This window comes from Nelumbo nucifera, chromosome 7, assembly GCF_055504915.1.
Source record: "Nelumbo nucifera cultivar China Antique chromosome 7, China Antique-T2T, whole genome shotgun sequence".
Taxonomy (NCBI): Eukaryota; Viridiplantae; Streptophyta; class Magnoliopsida; order Proteales; family Nelumbonaceae; genus Nelumbo; species Nelumbo nucifera.
Window position 1 is genome coordinate 55,957,969 of NC_142655.1, and position 25,469 is coordinate 55,983,437.

Below are 25,469 nucleotides of genomic sequence, written 5' to 3' on the forward strand. Positions count from 1 at the left end.
CTCTGAAACTGTTTCAGATCCTTGATAGGTTCACCTTGGCAGTCACCTAATTTGTGGTTAGGATCAGTAGGGGAATCAACTGGCTTCACTCCCAATTTTCCTGTATCCTGGAGTAGATCTAGGACATACTTCCTTTGGGAAATGAAGATACCCTTTTGTGAGCGGGCAACTCTAATTCCAAGAAAGTATCTTAGAGGACCTAGATCCTTTACTTCAAACTGTGTAGCAAGAAAAATCTTCAACTTTTGGATTTTATCCTTCCAATCGCCAGTGATAATTATATCATCAACATATACTATCAAAGCAACAATTTTCCCTTCCCTTCTTTTCACAAACAATGTGCGATCAAATTGACATTGCTTGTATCCTTTTTGCTAAACCGATGCATGGAACTTGTTGAACTAGGCTCTTGGTGATTGTTTTAGCCCGTATAAAGACTTTTTCAACCTGTACAATTTTTGTTCATTGCCTTGAGCCCAAAAACCAAGGGGTTGTACCATGTAAACTTCCTCTTCATGGTCACCATTCAGGAATGCATTCTTGATATCAAGCTGATGTAGATCCCAGTCAAGATTAGCAGCAAGGGAGAACAAGACTCTAATGGAGTTCATCTTGGCAACGGGTGCAAAAGTCTCTGCATAATCAACTCCATACACTTGTGTAAACCCCTTTGCCACTAAACGAGCTTTATACCTATCCACATTGCCATTAGCCCTATGTTTGACTGTGAACACCCATTTACATCCAACTGGATCCTTTCCCTTAGGAAGATCTACTAGTTCCCATGTGCCATTTTTATGTAGAGCATTAATTTCTTCCTTCATAGCATCTGTCCATTCAGGTACTGAAAGAGCTTCTGCCACATTCTTAGGGATAGGAACACTGTCAATGGAAGTGAGAAAGGCCCGAAAAGAGGGTGAAATGTTTTCATAGGAAACAAAGTGAGAAATGGGGTGTTTAGTGGTGCAAGATCTAACACCTTTCCTGTAAGCAATAGGAAGGTCAAGGTCATTAGCAACAGAGGTATCAATAGCAATAGGGTCAGGGACATTGATAGGAACCAAGATACTTGAGTGAGTATGATCTGCTCTCGGGGAGTTTGATGGCATTGGAGGTACAACTTCTAGGTTCTCCACAGCTCTTGAACTTGGTTGGCCTTTGTGACGACGAAAGAAGACACGAAAAGGAGGAGGATCGGGAAGAGGAGGGAGCTGAACTAGTTTCTCCTCATTCCTACACTCCCATTGAGGAGAAACAGGGAAAAAAGGCTCACTCTCAAAGAAAGAGACGTTCATGGAAACATAAAACTTTCGACAAACAGGATCAAAACAACAATATCCCTTCTGAGTAACAGAATACCCCAAGAAGATGCAAGGAATAGCACGAGGGTCTAATTTTCCATGAGTGGGTGACAGATTTTGGACAAAACAACGACAACCAAACACAAGAGGAGGAATGGAAAGAAGGGGAGCCTTAGGGAAAAGAAGCTGATATGGGGCTTTGCACTCTAACCAACGAGAGGGCATATGGTTGATGAGATAGGTAGCACAAAGGACAACCTCAAGCCAAAATCGTTTTGGAACATTCATATGGATTATTAAACCCCGGACTACTTCAAGGAGGTGTCGTTTTTTTCTTTCGGCAACACCATTTTGCTGTGGTGTTTGGGCACAAGAGCTACGGTGAAGTGAACCACGTGAAGTAAAAAATTCCGTGAGATCACTATGAAAATACTCTTTGGCATTATCTGATTGAAAATTTTGGATTTTAGTTTGAAATTGGGTGAAGATCATCCGCTGAAAGTCTTGGATAATTTTTGGTACTTCATCCCTTGTCCGCATGGGATATTCCCATGTATATCTAGAATAATCATCAATAATGGTAATAAAATACTTGTAGCCACTCTCAGATGGTAAAGTAACTGGGCCCCACACATTAGAATGAACAATGTGAAAAGGAAATTCAGATTTATTATTCTTTGAAGGAAAATGAGTTCTACATTGCTTACTCAATTAACAAGTTTGACAAGAAAAGTCTGAAACTGACACCAACTTAAAACAATTTTGGAAAACCACTTTTAAAGACTCAAAAGATAAATGACCAAGATGACAATGCCATAAATAGACTTGACTCTTACAGGACTGACTCTTAGACTCTGTGACTTGAAGACCAGCCTTATTCTCTAGCATGTAAAGTCCATCCACCATACATCCTCTACCAATCGTCTTTCTTGAGGCCAGATCCTGGATCACACAATAAGAAGGGAAAAAGGTAACTGAGCAGTTTAAGGAATTTGTAATACTACTAACAGAGGACAAATTAATGGGAAATTTCGGGACATGTAAAACATCAGAGAGTGTAAGGCCAAAAGGAAGAGAAATGGTTCTTTGACCAGCTATGGTAGTATATGATCCATCAGCTAGTCTCACATTGTCTCTTCCAGAAGGGAGGTGATAGGTTTGAAAGTAAGAGGATGTACCAGTCATGTGTTTAGACGCTCCAGAATTAATGATCCAGGGAGTGTCAGGGGTATGAGATGCAACATGGAAGGTTGTGGCAGAGTTACCTGATGTAGACGTAAATGACGTTGAGGGAGGAGCATCCATTTGACGAATTGCTCTACCACAGAGCTCTAAATGGTCATGGAAGGAATTAATAATATCCTCCCTTGGGTCAGATCCGGAGACATGAGTCGGTGTCACAATAGTAATGGGGGGCTGATTTTCCTGAGAGGCCATGTTTGCCATAGTGTTCTTTCTTGTACTTTGCTGTCCTGACGTTTTGTTCAGATCTGAACCTTGCTTCTTATTCAAATCTTGAGCCCATTTTGGCTTCCCATGGAGATCCCAGCATGTATCTTGGGTGTGTTGGGGTTTCTGGCAATGAGTACACCACAGTTTGTCTTTGTCATCCGCCCTTTTTTGAGAGTCCCCTCTCTTAAAAGTGTTCCCACCACCTGTAATCACACTTCCTTTTGCTTCCAACCCAACTGCATCCCCTCCAGAACTGTTCATCAAGTTCCTTATACTTTCTTCTGATTGTACAAGAGCATAAACTTCCTAGACGGAGGGAAGATCCTTGCTACCTAAGATCTGAGCTCTGATGGATTCATATGCCGGATTCAAGCCATGTAGAAAAGCAAACACTCTCTGCTGAGATACAAGTTTCTTGTATAACTTTGCATCTTCATCAAACTTCCAGTCCACACTCTGATAATGATCTAGCCCCCTCCAGACAGAGGTCAAGTTGGAGTAGTATACAGAAAGACACCTCTCCCCCTGTTTACAAGTGGACGATTCTGCTTGTAACTGATAAATCTTTGCATAGTGACGCAACTCAGAATAGGTTGATTTTGCCTGTTCCCAGATTTCATTTTCCGTTTCAGCCCATATAAAGTTCTTTCTTATTTGGGGTTGCATAGACACTAAAAGCCAGGACATAACCATGCTGTTCTTGTTAGACAGTTTTGTATGCCCTTAGCTTCAATCCGATTTGATGTACTTTTGTTATTTAGTGTAAATAAATAAAGTGCATGTTTGATTCATGTTGTTTGGTATGATTCTATGTAAGACCCTAAAACTGGACACTTATAGAGACTCGTGTTAGTTTTAAATGTTCACAGCCATTGGATAAGTCTGGGGAGATTTATCCTGCCAAGGCTGATACTGGTGTGCCACTAAGTGTTGGGATGGCCTGTCTCAGCCGCCAGGGTGAGACCCAAGGCACATGCAGTATGGGATTACTCAAATCCTTGAACCGGACCAGATTTCTAGTATTGCCCTGGACCTTGGAGATAGATGGAAAAAACTGGGAAGTTACACCTGACCCCTAGACTCGATTATGACACTTCACTAGGTGTCGGATCGGGCTGTCTTTGATATGCCAATCAGTGAGATCCTTAGATGGGGATCAAAACCTGGGTATGTTGGGACAGTCTGAGAATTCATCTGAGTGGATGATCATAGTGACAGGATCAACCCCTTTGTTGGACAAATGTAATGATTGGGAATGCACTCTCTCTGATGGAAACCAAACTGCTGGCAGTTGATTTCAATCGTTGGAATTTTGTTTTGCAAAATTAACATATATATATATGTACGGTTTTGAAATGTTTGCAAATGGTTTTAGTTCCCTGGATCCATGTGAGTGGAGAGTGCGGCACTGTTCCTTGTAGCCGAGGGAGAGGTCCTCTCTTGTCGGGCAGTGCTTGATCATTAAGGGCTGAGAGGTTAAGTGTAAGACCATTTAGGATAATACCTGATGGGCTAATCTTGCACCTGACCACAGTCCCTGGGTTTTTATAAGATGGCTTGGCCCAGGGACCACTTAATGTAAGTGTTGGGCCCATAGGGTCCATGTGATGGGCTCAGGGGTTCACTGAGCTTTTCAGTGAATTCGGTTGGACCTTGTAATAAAGGCTGGGCCGAACCCATGTGGCTGGTGTGTAGATCAATGCTTGGGTCCCACGCCATACAAAGAAGCCCAACTGGGCAGCAGATTGGAAACAAATTACGCACTGAATACTTAATGGGCCAAAAGCCCATTTCGAGCTGGGATGATATGATCACCCATCTATGGGGCGGATCTGAGATTAATGTTAGCAAAAGGTAGGGCCCTTTAACCTTATCCACTCTGGGAGACCAAATTCAAATCAGATTTGAATCTGGTAACCTCCTGATAAGATCAAGAGTAAGCTAACTTAATCTGCAGATAGGATTAAGATAATCCCCTATCCAAATACTGATTTGGATTAGGATAACTCCTAATTAGGAGGTTTCTTAATCAAGAAGAAAGGAGGAGAAACAAAAGAGAGAAACATGTTAGATTTCGAACAAAAAAAGGGGGGTTTTAGAAAAAGCAAGAAAGCTTCTTGCGAATAGAGATTAGATCTCATTCATACTCCAAAGAGAAGAGAAGCAATCAAGCTATCTTCGTCCTTGGAGTTCTCCTCCAGCCGCCGCCGCCATTGCTTCTCACATGATTCGATCTTTGTAGAGGAAAGAAGTCAAGAAATCAGTTCTTGACATCAGTCTTGCAGAAAAGACTGACGAAGATTCAGTGTTCAGAGTTTCCAGAGGATTCTTGCGAAGGATCCAGTGTGTAGGACGCACTCTGCTGGTTCCGTTCCACCCACTGCTGTGTCATCTTCAGCAGGAGCGGATCTTGGTTTCTTCTTTGGGCGTGAACACCAACTTTGGGAGATACTGCTTCTCCGGATCAGGTATATTCCTCCCTTTTTGCTTTTGGTTCAGATCTGGTTCGATTATGGTTCAAGTAAGATCCTTGAATATTGAATTCTTAATTTAGGGAATATGATTCCCAGTTGGAAGAAGGTAGAAAATTTTTTTAAATTCGCCCACCCATTCCGCAACCTTATTGGCGTCCATTAGATGGATCCTACCATTCTTTCAGTTCTCCTGGTTCCATCTGTCGTATTCAACACTCCCAAAATTGGGTTCTTTGATTCTCCCATTTATATAACCTATCTTCCCCCTTGCAGTAATGTATAACTTGATCCCTCTTGGCCATTCCAAATAATTTAAACCGTCGAGAGGAATAACAGCCATGGGAAAGGATAGGTCTGCACCCCCACTCATTCCATTCGGCATTGAGGAAACACTGGATGTAGCAGAATCTTCACCACTCATGATTTCAGATTCAATAAAACACTCTTAGAGGGGTACACAGCCTTAAAAAAAAATCCTAACACAGGGTGCCAAGGAGAACCCCTTTTTTCTTCAGAAAACACACCTCTTTTCTGTAAAATACAGGTTCTGTAACAGCACTAACAGGTCATCCTTTGACCTACAGAATTAACACAAGTGTTGCCACAGTGCATACAGGTCATCTCTTGACCTACACATCAACAGGAAGGCAATTAGAGCAAGTACAGGTCACTTTCTGACCTCCAGTTCACCATAAAAGCTGCTGATGCAGCCCACAAAAGGTCCTCACGACCTACAGTTTTACAGGGATCAACCGACCCCACAAAAAGGAAAAAAAAAGGGACTGCTCGCCTCACATTAACAGTCTGAACCTATTACAGGTTCTGTTCTGGCACACGACCAGAAAAAATTAAAAAAAGGAGAAGGGAGAGAGGGTACTTCAGTTCGATCTCAATCTGGATCTTAATCTTCAATGAATCTGGATTTGGATCTGGCGAATGGAGAAGACAGGGAAGCTGTGCTCAATTTCTTCTTTCGGATCTAACAGTTTTGCTCTGATACCATGCTATCAGTGCAGTGGTGGAAGAGAAGAGGAGAAGAGAGAGAGCAGAAGAGAGGAGAAAAGATTGAGAGTCAAAAGCATGCTGGCGGCGCCAGCTATTTTGTTATATATACTAGGGCGACAGCAACCAAAAACTAAAAGGGTAAAAGTACAATAGTACCCCTGCGGTACTATACTTAGGAAAATACAAGCTTTCAACAGTATTATAATTCAATTCCTAAAATACCCTAAAATTCCTATATCCTGTGTAAATTTTCCATAAAATAGATAATTTTTAAGTAGTTACCTTGGAGCGGGGAAAATCCGGGGATTCCTTGTCCTTGACGGGGAGTGGATGCCCCGCCCCGCCACTAGGGACGGGGCGGGGAGGGGGTGCCCCGCCCCAAACCCGCCCCGTTGCCATTCCTACTTGTGGCTGCTTGTGAGAGTCATGTTGTGTCTAGTTTGTGGTAGGTGGTTTTGTTAGTTTTTAGGGCTGATTTGGTTGTTTGTTGGTGTTGGGTGATGTCTTATCATCTTTTTGTAGTCTTTTTTCTTTAGTTTAATAAATTTCTTCTTTATTTATCTTCAAAAAATAATTAGGTGTTTCTATGAATCTTCAAAGATGTTAACTAAATATTTGGGTTTAGAGCTGATATAAGTTTCTTTACATATTGTTAATGATGATCAATAACATAGTAGGTTGATTTCTAGGGATAATACAAGGAGACAAGGATAGGTGATGGGAGGGGATGGAGTGGTGGTTTCCCATCTCCAATTTGCAAACGACAGTTTTATTTTTTGTGCTGGTGAAAGCACAAATGGGATTGGAAATTTGAAGCTAGTGGTAAGCCTCTTTGAAAGAATGTCTAACTTAAAAATCAATTGGAACAAGAGTGTGGTGGAGGGTGTAAATGTTGATGAAGAGGAGTTAGGCTCATTTGCAGAGATTTTGGGATGTGAAAGAGGAGAGTGGCCTTTAAAATATTTAGGTGGCAACCCTAGGTTTGTTAGCTTTTGGAATCCAATTGTGGAAAAAATTGAGAAAAGATTAGCTAGGTGGAAAGGTAATTACATTTCTTTAGGGGGAAGAATTGCTTTGATTAAATCAGTTTTGGCAAACCTCTCTATTTATTTCATGTCTATCTTTAAGATGCCTCAGCAGGGTTGAAAAATTGATGAGAGACTTCTTGTGGGAATTGGGAGGCAGAAAAAAGGATCATTTGGTAAGATGGAGAAGGTGGTAAAACGGAAGGAAGAGGGTGGGCTGGGGCTAGGAAACATTAGTAAGAAAATCCTTTCTCTTAAGTAAGTGGTTGTGGTGCATCCCCTTGGAAAATGATAGATTGTGGAATAAAGTGGTTTCAAGTATTCATGGGCTTTCTAGGAATGAATAGGATGTCGATATTCTACAAAGGGCTAACCAAGCTGCATTATGGAAAGCAGTGCGTGGTATTCTTCCTCAATTTCTTGAGCATATCAGGTATGATCCGTCTTCTAGTAATAGGATTAGATTTTGGGAAGATGTGTGGACTAAGGATATCTCTTTGAAAGATGTGTTCCCTTCTCTATATTCTCTCAAGCCTTAAAGAAAAACTTGTGTCGGATTTCTTTGGGTCTTCTCCTCCTCTAGGGAGGGTTAGAATTTGGGGTTTGTGACAAACCTTAGAGAGTCTAAAATCCTACAAGTGTCTAACCTATTGAATATCATGGATAACCTGGTTTTTGATGAGTTAGTGGGGATGATAGATGGGTGTGGGATCTCAGTTCCTCTAGGTCATTTACTTGTAAATCTTTCTTCTCTACCCTTGTGGCCACAACCCCTTCCCATTTCTTCCCTGTTAAAGAAGTTTGGTGTGCCCTTATCCCCCCAATTGGGAAGTTTATCATGGGAGCATCAATACGAGTGATTTGCTGCAAAAGACAAGACCAAATTGGTGCTTATCTCCCAATTGGTGCATTTTGTGTAAGTTGAATGGTGAGAGTGCTATATATGCTTTCTTCTCAGGTCCAATTGAGCAAGGTGATGTGGCATCTGCAGAATTCTTGGCAGCTCTATGGAGTTGAGAAAGCCAAAGCATTGGGTATTGAAAGATTAATTATTGAAGGCAACTCCAAAACAATTGTAGAATGGCTAAAAGAAGGAAGAGGGAGTATCTTGACATCTGAGGAATGTCCTTAGGCGTTTCAAATGGCTCTTTAGGGGCTTGCTTATTTAGGTTAATTGGGTTAGAAGATTTGCCAATAGCTTGGCAGATGGTCTAGCTAAGCAAGGGGTTCAGAGACAGAGTATGTTTTGGGCTCAGCTGTAATATGTTAGGGGGGGGGGGTTAGACACTTGGTGTCTTCTGTATTTTCCATAATGTCTTGTTTATCAACTTTCTTTTAAAATTAATAAATTCCTTTTATGAGTTACTGATCAAAACAAAATGGTGAGAGTGCTTTCCATCTCTTAATCTCCTGTCCTTTTGCTTGTATTTGGGAATGGTTTTGCTCTCTTTTTGGTTGTAGGTGGATCCCTCTTGTTAGTTTGGAAAGACTCTTTAGCTCATCTTTTCCACAAAGCACAAAGAGAGGAGGTAGAATCTTGTGAAAGTGTGCAAAGGCAATGATTGTGTGGATGATATGGGAGGAAAGGAACTTAAGAATTTTTGATTGAAGTGAAAGAAACAAGGAAGCAATCTTGGAGACTGTTACAGTTAGAGTCAATGTTTTAAAAAACGACATGTAACCGGAACCATTCTGGTGTCTTCTGTATTTTCCACAATGTCTTGTTTATCAACTTCTTTTAAAATTAATAAATTCCTTTTATGAGTTACTGATCAAAACAAAATGGTGAGAGTGCTTTCCATCTCTTAATTTCATATGCTTTTGCTTGTATTTGGGAATGGTTTTGCTCTCTTTTTGGTTGTAGGTGGATCCCTCTTGTTACTTTGGAAACTCTTTAGCCCATATTTTCCACAAAGCACAAAGAGAGGAGGTAGAATCTTGTGGAAGTGTGCAAGGGCAATGATTGTGTGGATAATATGGGAGGAAAGGAACTTACGAATCTTTGATGAAAGTGAAAGAAACAAGGAAGCAATCTTGGAGATTGTTACAGTTAGAGTCAATGTTCTAAAAAACGACATGTAACAGGAACCATTCTAGTCACCGGTTTCCAGGCCGACAATTTGACCATCCGGTCCATACAGGCGGCCCATTCTGACAAAAAAATTAAAAAATTAATTAAAATAAAAGCAGCCAAAAACTGTTGAACGGGTTGATGGGTCGACTGCCCGGGTCAACGGGTTCTTGACCAATTCAACGGTTTTTGGTCAGGGACCAGGGTTGGGGTAAAACGGAACCGGTTGCCTGGACAGTTCCCGGGCCGAACAGTCCAACCTCCAGGACAATGGCGGTTTGAAAACCATGGTTAGAGTAGCACACTAGGTGAAGACTTTGGAACTTTTCTCAGACTTCTCACTGGATGACTTTTTAAAATAGGGATCAATTGCCCATTTTTCCTCTAAGAAACAAAAGGTCCTAGAGGTTTGTTCTCCCCCAAGTGGGGGATGGGTGAAACTTAACTTTGATGGAAGTAATTTTGGCAATTTGGGTCCCTCCGGAATTGGAGGAGTGATTAGAGATGGGAGTGGGAACATTTGTGGCTTGTTATCGGGGCCTATTGGTCAGGGTGATTCAGTGAAAGCTGAATTCATGGTGGATATTGTTGGGGTGCGAAAAACTAAGGAAATGAGAATCACAAGGCTGTTTGTCGAAGGGGACTCAAAAGTAGTCATTGGTTGGTTGAAAAAATGAGAAGGGATATTATGGCAATTTAGAAATGAATTCAAGCTGTCCATGTTGCTGTCAAGATAATGCAAATTCATTTTAGATGGGTTAGGAGGTCCACTAACTAAAGGTTTGGCAGATTGGTTAGCTAAACAAGGAGTAAATAGACATCATTTGTTTTGGGCTCAATGTTAATAGGGGGTGGACTCTTGTTCTAGTGGGTGTTATTTCGAACGACTTCTTGTTGTACTCTCCTCTTTTTATGTTTTAATAAAATTCATTGAGTTTCTGATAAAAAAAAGGACCAATAACATAGTAAGATCAATAGAACTGGTGTATTCATGAATAGATTCCATGAATGGTGATAGGATTTTTGGCTTAGAAACTCTTGTTGCAAGAGTATATTAAATTTCATGAACAATAGCAAGAGAGGGATGGATGGAGTGAGGGAGGGAGACTTTGTGGGGCCTTTTGAATACCTGAAGCCCTAGTTACTGTGTATAGGATCTCAACTAGCAAAATTTCCACTAAAGAAGCAACAAAAAATATAACTAATCTTTGATCCAACCCTAAAATAGAATGAACTGCAAACAAAAGTAGGCCAACATCATTTTTGTCTTTTACAAATCATTGCTAGGTCACATTTTTCTATTATTGTCATGAGATCTGATGGAGACTTAACAGAAGGGAGGTATGATTCATAAAACATTGTTGGTGTTATAATTCGGCCTGCCTTTGAGTTCTGTTAGTCTTGATAACAGCCAAGAAGAAAGAGGAAGAAAGAGGGAAGAAAGAGAGAGAGAAAGGAGGAGAAAAGGAGGGAAGAAAAGTCTGGTTCGAATTAGGGAAAATGTCACTCTCCCATTCGGCCAAACATGTTTTTATATTATTAATATAATGGAAAGGACACATGTGCCCTTATTTAAGTGAGGGACACTAGTTCTAATATAATATTACAAATCAGCAACCTCAACGTAAGTATAAAGACAGAAATACCCCTACACTAACATTCCCCCTCAAGCTGGTGAGTATATATCATATAATCCCAGCTTGTTACATATGTAGTCCACTCTTCCCTGACTCAACCCTTTTGTAAATAAGTCTGTCCACTGGTTTCCTGTATTAACGTATGCAGTGTCTATCACTCCATTCAACACCTTCTCTCTCACAAAGTGACAGTTAACCTCTATGTGCTTGGTTCTTTCATGAAACACCGGATTAGAAGAAATATGAACTGCAGCCTGATTGTCACAATAGAGCTTCATTGGAGTATTAATGTTGTATCCTATCTCTTGTAGAAGGTTCCTTAGCCACACTAATTCACAAGCAGTATGTGCTATAACTCTATATTCTGCCTTTGCACTGCTTCTTGCCACGACTGTCTGCTTCTTACTTTTCCATGTCACCAGATTACCCCCCAGAAAAGTGCAATAACCTGTGGTAGACCGCCTATCAGACATAGAACCAGCCCAGTCAGCATCAGTATACCCTTCTATTTCAAGTGTTCCTCCACTTTTGTATATCAAACCACGACTAGGAGCCCCTTTTAAATACCTCACAATTCTTACCGCATTCCAATGAGGAACCAGAGGTTTCTGCATGAACTGACTTACCACACTAACCGCAAATGAAATATCTGGCCGAGTAATGGTTAGGTAGTTCAGTTTACCTACAAGTCGTCGGTATCTGCCAGGGTCTTCAAACACTTCACCCATATCATTGCTCAGCTTAGTATTTGTTTCCATAGGTGTTTCAGCTGGTTTAGCACCTAACAAACTTGTTTCCTCCAGCAAATCAAACACATATTTCCTCTGACACAAATTAATACCGTGCTTAGACCTTGCTACTTCTATCCCCAAGAAATATATCAATTTACCAAGGTCCTTTGTTTGAAAATGTTCCTGTAGAAAATTCTTCAACCTGTCAATGCCCATTTTATCATTCCCAGTAATAACAATGTCATCTACATACACCACCAATAGTATTTTTCCTACCGGAGAGTCATGACTGAAGACCGAATGATCAACTTGGCATAGTTTCATACCAAACTTCTTTACCACCTCACTGAACCTACCAAACCATGCTCGAGGAGACTGTTTAAGCCCATATATAGCCTTCTTTAGTCTGCATACTTTACCATCCTCCCCCTGAGCAACAAACCCTGGTGGTTGCTCCATGTAGACCTCCTCGAGCAAATCACCGTGCAAAAAGGCATTCTTGATATCAAGCTGATATAGAGGCCAATCATACATAGCTGCAAGAGAGATCACAACACGAACCGACCCTATCTTAGCAACTGGGGAGGAGGTCTCTGTGTAATCAATACCATAGGTTTGGGAGTACCCTTTTGCAACCAATCGATTTTTTAGGCACTCAACACTACCATTAGGCAAATACTTAACAGTATAAACCCACTTACAATCGACAGCTTGCTTCCCAGGAGGAAGAGCGGTGAGGTCCCAAGTATGATTATGAGGTAGAGCTGAGAGCTCTTCTTCCATTGCACGGCACCACCCTGAAGAGGCAAGGGCTTCCTGGACATCCTTAGGAACAACAACTGAGGATAACAAAGAGATAAACTGGCGATGGGAGGCGGAAAGGTGAGTGAGTGAAACATGATTAGAAATAAGAATCAGATACTGGGTTTACCTTTCCGCAAGGCAATGGGAAGATCAAGATCAGATACTGGGTTCGGGGTTGGTGTGGAGACAACTGTCGGATCTGTCGACGGTGATGGAGCCGAAGGAGTAGCAGCCGGTACACGTGGGCGATGTGTATACACTTGACGGATAGGTGGGCGTTCAACAGGTGGTGGCACCGGAGGCAAGGACTTGGTCACGGATGGAACAAGGGGAACAGAACCGGCAACTGGAAGTGGAAGAGGGGGAGGTGATGAGGAGGAAGAAGCATCACCGGACCCCAAGAAAAACGGAGTAGACTCAAAGAAGGTAATATCAACACACACAAAGGAATGTCGAGAACTAGGATGGTAACACTTATACCCTTTCTGGGTCCGAGAATAGCCAAGGAAGATGCACTTAAGGGATCGTGCATCTAACTTGTCGTTCCCGGGGCCCAGATTATGGACGAAGTAGACACACCCAAATACCCGAGGAGAAAGAGGAAACAGAGACAAGGTGGAAAACAAGGTAGTAAATGGGGAATGACCATCAAGGATAGACGTGGGCATCCGATTAATCAAGAAGCAAGAAGTAAGCACCGCATCACTCCAAAAGGGTTTGGGAACATTCATGTGATGCATGAGGGATCGTGCTGTTTTCAAGAGATGGTGATTCTTTCTCTCAGCCACCCCATTTTGTTGTGGGGTGTAGGTACATGAGGTTTGATGTATAATGCCATGTTGGTCCAAGTATTCTTGAAATGATGAAGATAAATATTCACGGCCATTATCAAAACGAAAAATTTTAATGTGAACACCAAATTGATTGCGAATCTCAGCATAAAATTTCTGGAAGATGGTAAACAGTTCACTTCTTTCTTTCATTAAATAGAGTCACGTCATCCTTGAAAAATCATCAACAAAAATGACAAAATATCTATATCCATTGTATGACATCACTTTATAAGAACCCCAAACATCCGAGTGAATCAAAGAAAAAGGACTTGACACACGGTTATCAACCCTAGAACTAAAGGGAACACGATGGTGTTTCCCAAACTGACACGACTCATAATCTAAAACAAAAAGTTGACTCAACGAAGGAACCAAAGATTTCAAAACTTTCAGCGAAGGATGACCAAATCGACAGTGCCACTGGAGAGGAGAGAGAGATGACTGGAGAGTTGTTGATGTTCTTCCACCATCATCAAGATAATACAATCCACCAGCTTCATGCCCTCCACCAATCTTCATCCCCGTCTTGAGATCCTGAAAAACACACATATAAGGGTAAAAGGTAATGGAACAATTAAGTGACTTGGTCAGCTTACTAACAGACATAAGGTTAAACGGAAATTTAGGGACATACAAAACTGAGGATAGGGATACAGGGTCCAGGTCAACATTACCAACACCACAAATGGAGGATGTGGAACCATTAGCAAGGATAACAGATTGTGATGTTGAGCATTGAGAGAGGGAAGAAAACACACCTGGAGTTCCAGTCATGTGATCGGAAGCTCCAGAGTCAATAATCTAGGGATTGGGTGTGGATGCCAAACAAGCCATACCTGAGTGTGCGAAAGTAGCCGTGTTCTGTTGAGATGTGGATTGGACAAACCTCTCATACTCATCACGGGGAACACTCACCATCTCCTTCCCGGAACCATCTGTGGATGTAGGAGGCATCTGATCAGCTGAATGATTCTCTTGTCTGAAACTGGAACTGGTGTCACTAGTCATGGCATGATTGGCCCAGGTTGAGGGTGGGCCATGCAAGTCATAGCAATAATTAATGGTATGTCCATCCATACCACAATGAGTACACCTCCTCGGACCCGAGCCACGTCCTCTACCACGGGCTCCCCCTGAATCTCTACCTCCAGTACGACCACCACCACGGTTATATGTAGGTCCACCACCACCACTCCGGCCATATACCGGACCATTGCTACCACCACGGCCAGATTGAGCTCCTCGAGCTCCACCTCTAACACCACGGCCCCTTGACACTGCAAAGGTTGATCTATCTGAGACATTAGAGTTCTCAGTAGATCCAATAGAAGTCCTCCGAAGTCGAGCAAACACCTCTTCTAAAGAAGGGAGAGCTGACCCTCCTAGTATCTGAGCCCGTACTGGTTCATACTCAGATTTCAGCCCCACCAAAAATCGAGTCACGTCAAGCTGTTCTCTCTGTTGTTGCTGAATTTTGACATCAGAAGTGAGAGGGTGATAAACATTCAACTCATTATGGATGTTTCTCATACTAGCATAGTACTCCTCAAGACTCTGATTGCCCTGTTGCAGATTAAAGTATTCCTGATACAGCTGATATACTCTGGTTGTATTGTCTTGACCAAAATACAACTTCTTATCATGGTCCCACACATCTTTGGCAGTGTCAAGAAACATGAAATTTACACTAATCTTGGGTTCCATACTATTCCATAACCACGTGATAATTTGTGCATCCTCTTGTTCCCAGTCTTCATACTCATGAGAATCAGTGGACGGTTTCTCCTCCCTTATGTGTTTCACCTTCTTCTTTGCCTTCAGAAAAACTTCTACAGATTTAGCCCAAGGTACATAATTCTCTCCATTCAGTTTAATGGAGGTCATTTGAACATTCAGGTAGTCAGCAGGTATCATCACATTAGATTTGCTATCATTGTTATCTCCCATTGCTGAATTTTGTTATCATTGAATTCGGCACACTGCACACTGTTTGATCACACTGGTTTCAGCACTTGTTATTGCTGAAGATTGCACTCTTTACACCACAAACCCTACCCTACGACTACCTGAAATCTCACCACTATATGAGCACCACTCCTCCTTCGAATCACACAAAAAAAAAACTGCATAAACCCTAGCACACTACAGTCTGAAATCCCATCATACGATCTGAAACATAATTCCTATTTGATTCATAACAGAAAATATGCATAGAAATCTCTTACCTCATCACTTGAAAGACAAACCACACGAGAAGAAAATCAGTCCACACAAGACACCCACTGCACCACACGAATCAGCCATCTTCTCTTCATCGATTAGGGGAGGGCTTCTTAGAAACCACAGAAACCGACCACACAAGACACAACTGGAGGCGTAGAAACCTCCAAGGGAAGACGGCGACCACTCCTTTTCAGCCCTTTCCCTTATCTCCAATCAATGGCAGAGAAATCAAGGGAAAACCCTAGATTGAGTGCGCAGAGAACAGAAATCTGGGCAGATCCGAGTTGCTTAGTTGTGCTCTGATACCATGTTATAATTCGGCCTGCCTTTGAGTTCTGTTAGTCTGATAACAGCCAAGAAGAAAGAAGAAGAAAGAGAGAGAAAGGAGGAGAAAAGGAGAGAAGAAAAGTCTGGTTCGAACTAGGGAAAAAGTCACTCTCCCATTCGGCCAGGCATGTTTTTATATTATTAATATAATGGAAAAGACACAAGTGCCCTTATTTAAGTGAGGGACACTAGTTCTAATATGATCAGCAACCTCAACGTAAGTATAAAGACAGAAATGCCCCTACACTAACAGTTGACTTTACAACTGTTTCGTAGATTTTCCTTTTAGTCTAAGTGGTACTCACCTATCACATAAGACTTTGGATGCACCTGTCCATTTTGTTCCTACTTTAATTTTATGCCTGGCCTCCTCCTTGATCTCTCTCTTGTTATGAATTATTGAACCAAGATATCAAAAATTCCTGTTGAATTTTCTTGGTATCCAATCCTAAGTGTACCCTGATATACAATCCTATTATTATTATATTTACATAGCATATATTTTGTTTTTTCGTCCTTATTTTAAAATCACTTGTTTCTAAGGTATTTGCCCATAAACTTAATTTTGTAATTTACCCTTTGTTAGTTCCATCAATTAAAATAATGCCATTAGTAAGCAACAAGCACCATGAGATCTCCTACTGAACATGTTTAATTAATTCTTCTATGATCAATACAAATAAATAAGGACTGAATGCTGAACCTTTGTCAAAACACTCCGTAACTATAAAATCTGATGTCTCTCGTATAGGTGTTACTAACATTGGTTATTGAATAGTTATTACAACTTTCTATTATTGTCCCATAGTGCTCTTTCTTCATTCATTAGGCATCTTTTTTTTTTTTTTTTTTTTTCTTTCATTATCTTATTAAATAGTTAGCCATAATAATCCTACCTCTCCCATACATTTCCATACTTCTATTGGAAACCATAAGATCCTAATGCCTTCCCCTTCTTCATCTTTTTTGGTGCCCCCTTCACCTCAATAGTTCTAATTTATGAGGGTACATGTTATTTTTAAAATTATTAAAGTTTCTAATCTCTCCATTAGCACCATCCACATGTTCTTTATTTTTTAAATTTTGAAATAGTTTTTCCATTCTTGATTTTCTCATCTTTTATCAAGAATCTTTGATCTTCCTCTTTAGTGCACCTATTATGGTTTAACTCTGCCTTTTTTCTCTCATCTTTGCTAGTTTAGAAATTCTATTTTCTCCCTCTTTAGTGCTTAATTTATGATAGAGTTCATATTGCCTTAAATATAACTTCACTTACTTTCTTCTTAACTTTCTTTCTTATACTTTAATATTTTTCCAAGTTTTCTATATTTTTGGTCTTTTATTAGTCTTTATAACATATTCCTATTACTTAGATTATCTTTTGATCCTCACCTAAATGAAATAATCTATTTATTTATTCATGCATTCTAGTTTATGTCTAATATAAGCTAATTTATAAATATTTTTGACAGAACATTTTTCATTATATATATAACCTTGTTGGTGCTAAATGGCTTGCAACTGAGAGTGTTTAGAAAGATATTAACAGCTTTTTTTTAGTATAAAGAGATTGACAGTTTTGTTTAATTTTTATTGTAGCGATAATTTTTATTTATATATTATTTTTCGTTAAATAAAAATAAAACTTAGTTTTTAGATTGGTGGGTTCTACTACTACTGCTTGTTATGGGTGCGTGGGTGTTATGGGTAAACATATGAGTAGACATGCTACTCTCTGGTATAATAGATTGAGATGTGGAGTAGAACATCATGATTTATTTAGTAATTAAGAGAAACAAAATGATATGTTTGGGTTAAGAACAACATCAGGAAAGACTCTTGAGTGTGGACTGTATGATTTTATTAGTCAGTAACTAAATAATTAAGTTTCCTTGAATTTTGGAAACTATCCCATAATTTTTCTCTTTTCGTTTTCATTTTAATAGGCTGATTAGATAAGGTGTGTGCCTCACCAACTTGAGGTGAAGGGTGGTGAGGCACAAGCCTCATGATTTTTGAGGCCCAAAACAATACAAGGTAGTTGAAACTCGAGGATAGGCATTTTGGCTCCACCTTGCCTTGATGTATTCCTAAACCTGGAGTTCTCCGGTGCCTCCAAAGGTAAGGGCTTTTTGTTGGCAAGTGGTTCTCCAAAAAATTAATACCTTAGAAGTGCTTCAAAGAAAAAGGACCAAGTTGGTGCTTGTCTCCACATGTTTGTAGCCTTTGCTTGAGGAATGGTGAGACAGTAAATCATCTATTACTTTCTTGTCCCTTTGTTACTCTTTTATGGGATTGGTTCTCCTCTCTCTTTGATTGCAGGTGGAACTCTCCCTCAAGCGTAGAGGATCTCTTTGACCCTAGCTTCTTCCGACAACCAAAGAAGGGAAGGGTGATGTGGAGAACAAGGGTAGCTATCTTGTGAGCAGTTTGGGAAGAGAGAAACAACAAGATTTTCCAAGGAAAAGAAAAATCAGCTCCTGAACTCATTGAAGGGATCACCATCAAGGCTTATACATTGGCTGAAAACTCTAGATTTGTTCAAGGACTTCTCTACAGATGACTTGACTAGAGGATGGAGTATAATAGTAGGGTCTTCGGTATTTTGTTCTACCTTACATCAGCTTGGTCCCCTCCTTTACAGCATACTGTGAAATTAAACTTTGACGGCAGCTCTGTGGGGAACCCTGGACCATCTGGAATTGGGGGTGTGTTTAGAGATGGGGAATGAAGAATCCTAGCTATGTACTCCGGTCCAATAGGTGTGGGGGACTCACTTAGAGCAGAAGTGCTGGCCCTCCTTCAGGGGCTTAGATTGGCTAAGCAATTGGGTATGCAACAACTAGAAGTGGAGGGATAGGGCTGTCAGTGGGTTCTACCCAATAAAACCGAACCAATTAAACTTTGACGGCAGCTCTGTGGGGAACCCTGGACCATCTGGAATTGGGGGTGTGTTTAGAGATGGGGAATGAAGAATCCTAGCTATGTACTCCGGTCCAATAGGTGTGGGGGACTCACTTAGAGCAGAAGTGCTGGCCCTCCTTCAGGGGCTTAAATTGGCTAAGCAATTGGGTATGCAACAACTAGAAGTGGAGGGATAGGGCTGTCAGTGGGTCGGTTCTACCCAATAGAACCGAACCAATTATGTCGGTTCTGGTTCGAAACTCTATCCCATTGGGTCAATTCTGGTTCTTTATTGTGTCCCGACTATTATTGGTTTGGGATCAGTTTTGGCTGTCCCGAACCAATTAAATATTCGATAATAAGACAAGTACCTGCTGTTATCTCCATAGCTTTCATGGCATTCTTGAAATTTGTATTATAGTAATATCTATAATTGTAACAGTTTATAGTTTTTACAAAAAACTACATATTTTAAGAGTTTTTAAATGTTCTTTGTTTACAGGTCATTGAATAAAATGTTCTTTGTTTACAAAAAACTACAGATTTTAACAGTTTTTAAATTTAATTGGTTCTTATTGGGCCAGACCCAATTGTCCTGATAACTGGTGGGATCAGTACTGGCTCTAATTTTATGGAACTGTTAGGTTCTGGTTCAGTTCTGGGCCTATTGATTTAACAATCGGTTCAGAACAGTTCTACCTTGTCCTGAACCAGACCTGGACCATTGACAGCCCTATGGAGGGAGACTCAAAGTTAGTAGCAGGGTTGGTGCAAACAAATAGTTTGGGAATTTGGTCCATAAGACAAGCTGTAAGAGAATTATTGAACCTTACAAGGGAGTTGGGTGTAGTTGTTAATTGGACTAGGAGGTCAGCAAATGTTTTAGATGAGTTGCTAGCAAAGCAAGGGGTAAATAGAGAGTCTTTGTTTTGGGCTGTGTTGTAATTTGATTTTTGTTCAGGGGTCACCTTTTCCTTCTGTAGGTGGCAGTTTGTAATTCTGATTTTCTAATTAATGAAAGTTACCGTTTCCTATAAAAAAATCTCTGATCCAATTAGGAAAAGAATCTATCTCCATTTCTTTTTGTGATTATTAATAGTGAAATTTTATTGAGAGAGATGATATATATACAATACAAAACTACTATCAAGATACTTGGAGAAGTAGAATAGAAAACAAGTTAATCACCATTTTCTGACAGCACTATATAGTCCAAGTTTAGAAAAATTACAAATTTACCTTGGCCCCGGCATTCCGGATTATATTTCTCTCTTGTTGACCCTATTCTTGCTAGACTATTAGCCTTTGTGTGGGATTTCTTTCTTTCACTCTTACATATACTATTGGGCTTGTCTATTTATGCACATTTTTGCTGTTCCTGTTTTTGGTCTCCTACAATTCTTTGTTTTTATTTTATCAGTACAACTGATGATATTTCACGTAGAAAGATTCTTTAGAAAGATTTTTCTTTTCTTTTTTTTCATAAAATGATCTCTTTTATGTCTTAACTGAATATGCAGCATACCTTCTGGGCTGCCCGATTCGTGGGGTGATTTTAGATCCAATTGTTGCAATGCAAATGGGCATCCAAGGGCAGGTACAGCTAATTGTCCTTGCACTTTATATTGAAATACCCAGAAACTTTCCTGATGTGAACTCTTAGGCTATTGGAAATATTCATGAAGTTTGAAGTTTGCTGATGTTACATTTGAGTCAATTGCTTCATCATACTTATACATCGTGAAATTTGTGATGGATATTTCCACATTTTGTACTATTATTTTTTATAGGTACATTTAATATAGAATTATAGTTGAAGTCATGGACATACTTTCATGCTTTTGAGTATAATTTGGTTTGGCAGAACATGTTGATCTATTCATCTAGTTTTTTAATGTTGGATTGAGATAGACAATGCATACATGTTCCTGATATAGGAGCATGTCTGGTCCTAAGAGGCACACGAAAACTCTAGTTAGGGGGTTATAAGATCAAAGGAAACTAAAAAATTTGGGTCTGGAAGTGAGAGGAACTGGGTATAGAAATCCCTAATATGTGATTTTGGAATGGAATGGAGAAATGAGTTATTTAACTATTTAATCAATAAATTTCCTTGTTATGTTCAAGAAAAAAAGGAAAAGAGAAATGAATGAGATCAATTTGAGTCAAGCAATAGGGTTGCTTGTATCAAGTTTGGAGAGGAAGCAAATAGAAATGTCCTACATGAACTAAGAAGCCGAAAATTGGGTCTCAATTGTCACCAAATCCTACAGAAAGGACTGAACAGTTGCCTGTTTGGGTAAATGCCTAATTTGACCGACTGCTTGATGGAAACACCAATTAAACATCATCAGTGAGGGCAGAAAAGAGAGTGAAACTTCAATCATAAATCAATTATTTCTATTTTTGGTAACTGGCTGATGAGGAGGTTATTCCAAGCCCCAAGAGGTTTGATTCTAGGCCATATAGCATTCTTTGTCATTGATCAAGAGGTAAGGGTATAGGTTAGATCAGATTCTTCTTTTTATTGTATTTTCAGGGAGGGGGTTGGTGTTGGGTTGGTCCCGCTGCTTCCCCTCATTACAATAGCCCTTTGATTGGTATAAGAATGGCCATTTCTGCCTTTGGGTTTGGAGACTATGTTAAAAATTTCCATATTCTTTCTGCCGAATCATAAAGTTGAAAGAAGATTTTCAAGGATAGTAGGGTATTTTCTATTAAGAAGATTGAAGTGTCTAAGTGCAGAATTATCTTATAGGAGGTGGGGGCAAATCCTTGTAAGAAGGATCTGGTTTCTAATAATTTCTCTGCTACGGATTCAAGTTAATGTATTGACCATAAGCTGGCTTGGCCATACTGGAGGTCATTAAATTAGCAATGTATAGGGTCTCAAATGTGGGGGCTCCAGAAAAGGAATGCAGAGACTCCAAAAGTGAGAGATGGTGTGGTGGACGATGACAGCAAAACTACTTAAAGATCCATTATGGCATAAGTAGGACCCTGCAAAGTCATTCCTGTCTGGTTGCACCAATGATTGTAAGTCAGTAGGTTTGACATGATTCTAATTCTTGGATAATCTATTTCTCATCTAAACAGTTGGATCGTTTAAATCATAATTGGCAAGGCCTCTAGGCAATTCTAGGTGACAGTTGAGTGCCTAGTTGCCCAGTACAAAGAAAAATTAAATTCTACATTAGTTCCCTAATTTTACATGCTATTCAGTATGCATATAGATCTAAAAAATAGCAATGCTCTTTACAATAACATCAATTTTCCCTCTTCAAACATAACAAATTATCTTTTCTAAAAGACAATAGCATTTCAAATCAATTAATTTTAATATATCAAACACAAAACTATGACATAATAAGTATTTTAAAGAGAAATTGCATGGCAAAAAATTATTAGCAACTAAATAAAGCTAAAATTTTATATTAAAAAATTTTAAGGAATGTTGTAAAGGGAAAAAGAACTGAGCGAGGGGGCTTTCTTTTTCTCTTCTTAAAACCCTTAGCCTCAAAAGCTCAAATTCTTCCTTTGATAAATGAAAATATAAGGCTATATGGGACCCAGTTGTTGAAAGGATTAAGATAAAATTATCTTCTTGGAAGATAAATTGCCTATTGAAGGGTGGCGAACTAACCCTTTTAAAGAGAAGCTTATTCAATCTTCCAGCCTATTACTTGCCTCTATTTCCTACCCTGGCAAATATGGTAATTAGTCAAAATTATGTACTTCTAAAGGAAAAAGCAGCCTGGGGTTGATTTAGGTGCATCTGGTTAATAAAGCCTTACTCACCAAGTGGCACTAGTGGTCCTGTTCTGAACCCAAAAGTTGGCGGAGGGAGGTAACCAAGCCAAATATGGTCTTGAACCAAATGAGATGGATGTTTGTAACTGTTCAAAAGTTCTTGTGGTTGTGCTATGTGGTGCCCTGTGGAAAGGAATTGAGAAGCACTGAGTCTTGATCAAGAAGGGTTCATGCTTGAAGGTAGTTGACGGATTGAGAATTTGGTTTTGGCTGTACAGGTACAGGTGTTTTAACATTGGTTGTTGCATCCTCATACATATCCTTGCTTAGGTCCACATACTATTTGGAACTTTTTTTGCCCCAAAACCCTCCATGTTATCTCTTAAGCGATTCTATAATCATATGCTTTCTCTTAGATCAATGAACACTATATGAAGATCTCTCTTCTTCTCTCTTAACTTTTCAATCAACCGTCTCAAAAGAAAGATAGTTTCCATGGTTTACCTCTCTAGCATAAACCTAAATTGGTTCTTTGATATACTTGTTTAATATTGCAACCTGTGCTCAATTATTCTCTCCCAAAGTTCCATAGTGTGGCTCACGAGTTTAATCCAATAGTAGTCATTACAATTTTGTATATCGCCTTTGCTTTTGTATTACTTTTATATGATGTGTAATTACCCATCTCCATTGTCTCTCTTCCTCCTATTAGGCATAAGAGTTCTATTTTTCTTTTCTCATTAGATAAAGCCATTGCAGCATATGTTACTTTGCTAGTGCATTTGTACAGGCAGGAACTCAGTTTTGGGATGAGAAGTTGGAAAATGAACTTGCGGAAGGCCGACTTAGCACTGCTGCTTTTGACAGGTATGATGTGAAACAAGTAAATTTCCCATCATATTGTGAAGTGATTATTAATTCCTAGGTACAAACAAATGCTCAGGTACTGCATGGTCCTTTTTGCTGGAATTGCAGCTGAGGCTCTTGTCTATGGAGAGGCCGAGGGTGGAGAAAATGATGAAAACCTGTTTAGAAGCATCAGTGTTCTTCTGCAACCTCCATTGTCTATTGCAGAGGTCTATATGTGATTCTTTTTACATATTTTATCTATATATTTTATTATTTTTTAATATTGGGACTGAACTTTGTTCTTATCTTTAATTTAAGTAGATGTCAAACCAAGCAAGGTGGTCAGTTCTACAGTCTTATAATCTTCTGAAGTGGCATAAGCATGCACATCGAGCTGCTGTTAAAGCTCTAGAAAGTGGCGGCAGTCTTAGTGTTGTCATTAGGAGTATTGAAGAAGCTATGGCTTCTGCGAGATAAACTGGGAGTGGAACGCATGCATCAAGGTTTTATCACCTAACACATGTAAGGTAGTATCATTATGGGTTCTCTTTTTGGTTAGAATGAGCTTAAATACATGTTAATTTTCACTTTGTTCTTTCTTTATAAAGAAATTTCAATTTTTTTTTCTTTGATATGGACAGGATGGATAGGGGTCAGATTGCATACACTTCATACCTCTTTGCCAATACAGCGGGAGACTGATCTATTTTGGAAATATTCTTCATGCTTCACTCATGTAAATACATTCTATCTTGTGAGTCCTATAGGAACTGAATCCACAGATGGAAGTCGACAAAATGCTATAGATAAGAAACAAGTAGAACTTACATTGGAGAGTTCCTTGGAACCCAAGCATGGAAGAACCTGCGCACCTTGGGTTGAGATATTGTGTTGTTGCCAGGGATGGATAGGGTGTTTTGTACGTTGCAATTCTGAGAGGAATTATAATTGACTGTGTTGAAATAAAAATGTACATTATGTGCAAGTGTATTCATACTTTATACTAATAGAAGTCTACCACTCCAGTGGTGAATTGTGAACCTGGGTGAATTTTGATCATTCTCCCATGGGTATGTTATTGGATTTTTGGCCTTTTGCTTGCAACAATTAATGCTCTTCCTCAAGTAAAATCTTTTATTCTAGAGAGAATGATTGAGAGCATTCCTTAACTTAGAATCCATGTTCTTAAGGGTTTGGTAAAAAGTGTAACATTTGGCTGCCAGCTTGATACAACCTTTATCAGGGCTTGAGAATTGGCAGTGTATGGCAAACTTAACATTGGCATTGGCATCAAAATTTGAAGTATTGGTATCGCAAAGGGTATTAGAAAGACAATTTTAAGAGATGTAGTAGGAAGATTAGAAAAAAATGTTGAAGTGCTGTCCCTCAGAAAGCCAGATTTTTCTACTCTTCAAATTGTTGTAGTTGTTCTTTGAAACTGTCACGTTTAAGGCACCTGCCCCTTCACTAGTACATTATTAATAAGTAAATATGTGTAGCCTCAAGTCTGAATTGGGATGGATAAATGTAAGATTTAATTAGTAGTTAAGTATGGTAGGAATCTTATTCTAGTAGTGGATCAACAAAGTAATCAAGGGGTTGTAATCTCTTATAACTGTAGATGCTATGTGGGTTTTGAGAGGGTGTGAATTATGAAGAAGGTTATGCTCCTCCTGTCCTCCATTCTTGAAGTGGATTTTCTCTTCTTTTGTCTTATGTTTCTTTTCTTTTCTCTTTAGTTAACATAATATGCTTAATATTAGTTTCACCGATAAGTTGGAGGGGGACATCGATTATTGCAAAATAAAAAGTACCTTGGGGGATTGTATGCAAACAAAAAAGAAGCTCCTTTTAAAATTGCAGGTACAGTCATTTTTAACAGTGGATGATAAATCACACCTCTTTGTTTCTGTCAAAATTTTGAATATTTGATGAAGTCTTTTAAATCCACCATGAAAAGGTGATTGTACATTAAAAGATGTGACTTTTGGGATGTCAAACCCAGAAAGGGAATCTTTTGGGCATAGAGAGGTATCCTATCGTGATGTAATCAAGAGGGGTGTTGGATGGATCATTGGTGATG

The 25,469-nt window shown here is 39.6% G+C and overlaps 1 protein-coding gene across 2 annotated transcripts in view; it reads left to right on the forward strand.

Moving 5' to 3' along the window:
• The window catches only part of LOC104599679 (ATP-dependent zinc metalloprotease), a 38,074-nt gene extending 13,583 nt beyond the window's left edge, over nt 1–24,491 (forward strand). Inside the window, exons 4-8 of one of the 2 annotated variants that reach the window (XR_735552.3) lie at nt 20,308–20,384; nt 23,328–23,404; nt 23,481–23,613; nt 23,708–23,913; nt 24,028–24,491. Coding sequence is in view for 1 of the 2 variants with exons in the window: in XM_010262306.3 (XP_010260608.1) it covers nt 20,308–20,384; nt 23,328–23,404; nt 23,481–23,613; nt 23,708–23,863 (443 nt within the window). In the remaining variant the exon portion in view is untranslated. The remainder of the gene's footprint in view (nt 1–20,307; nt 20,385–23,327; nt 23,405–23,480; nt 23,614–23,707; nt 23,914–24,027) is intronic. The other variant, XM_010262306.3, reaches the window with a different exon arrangement.
• The last annotated feature ends 978 nt before the right edge of the window (nt 24,492–25,469 follow it).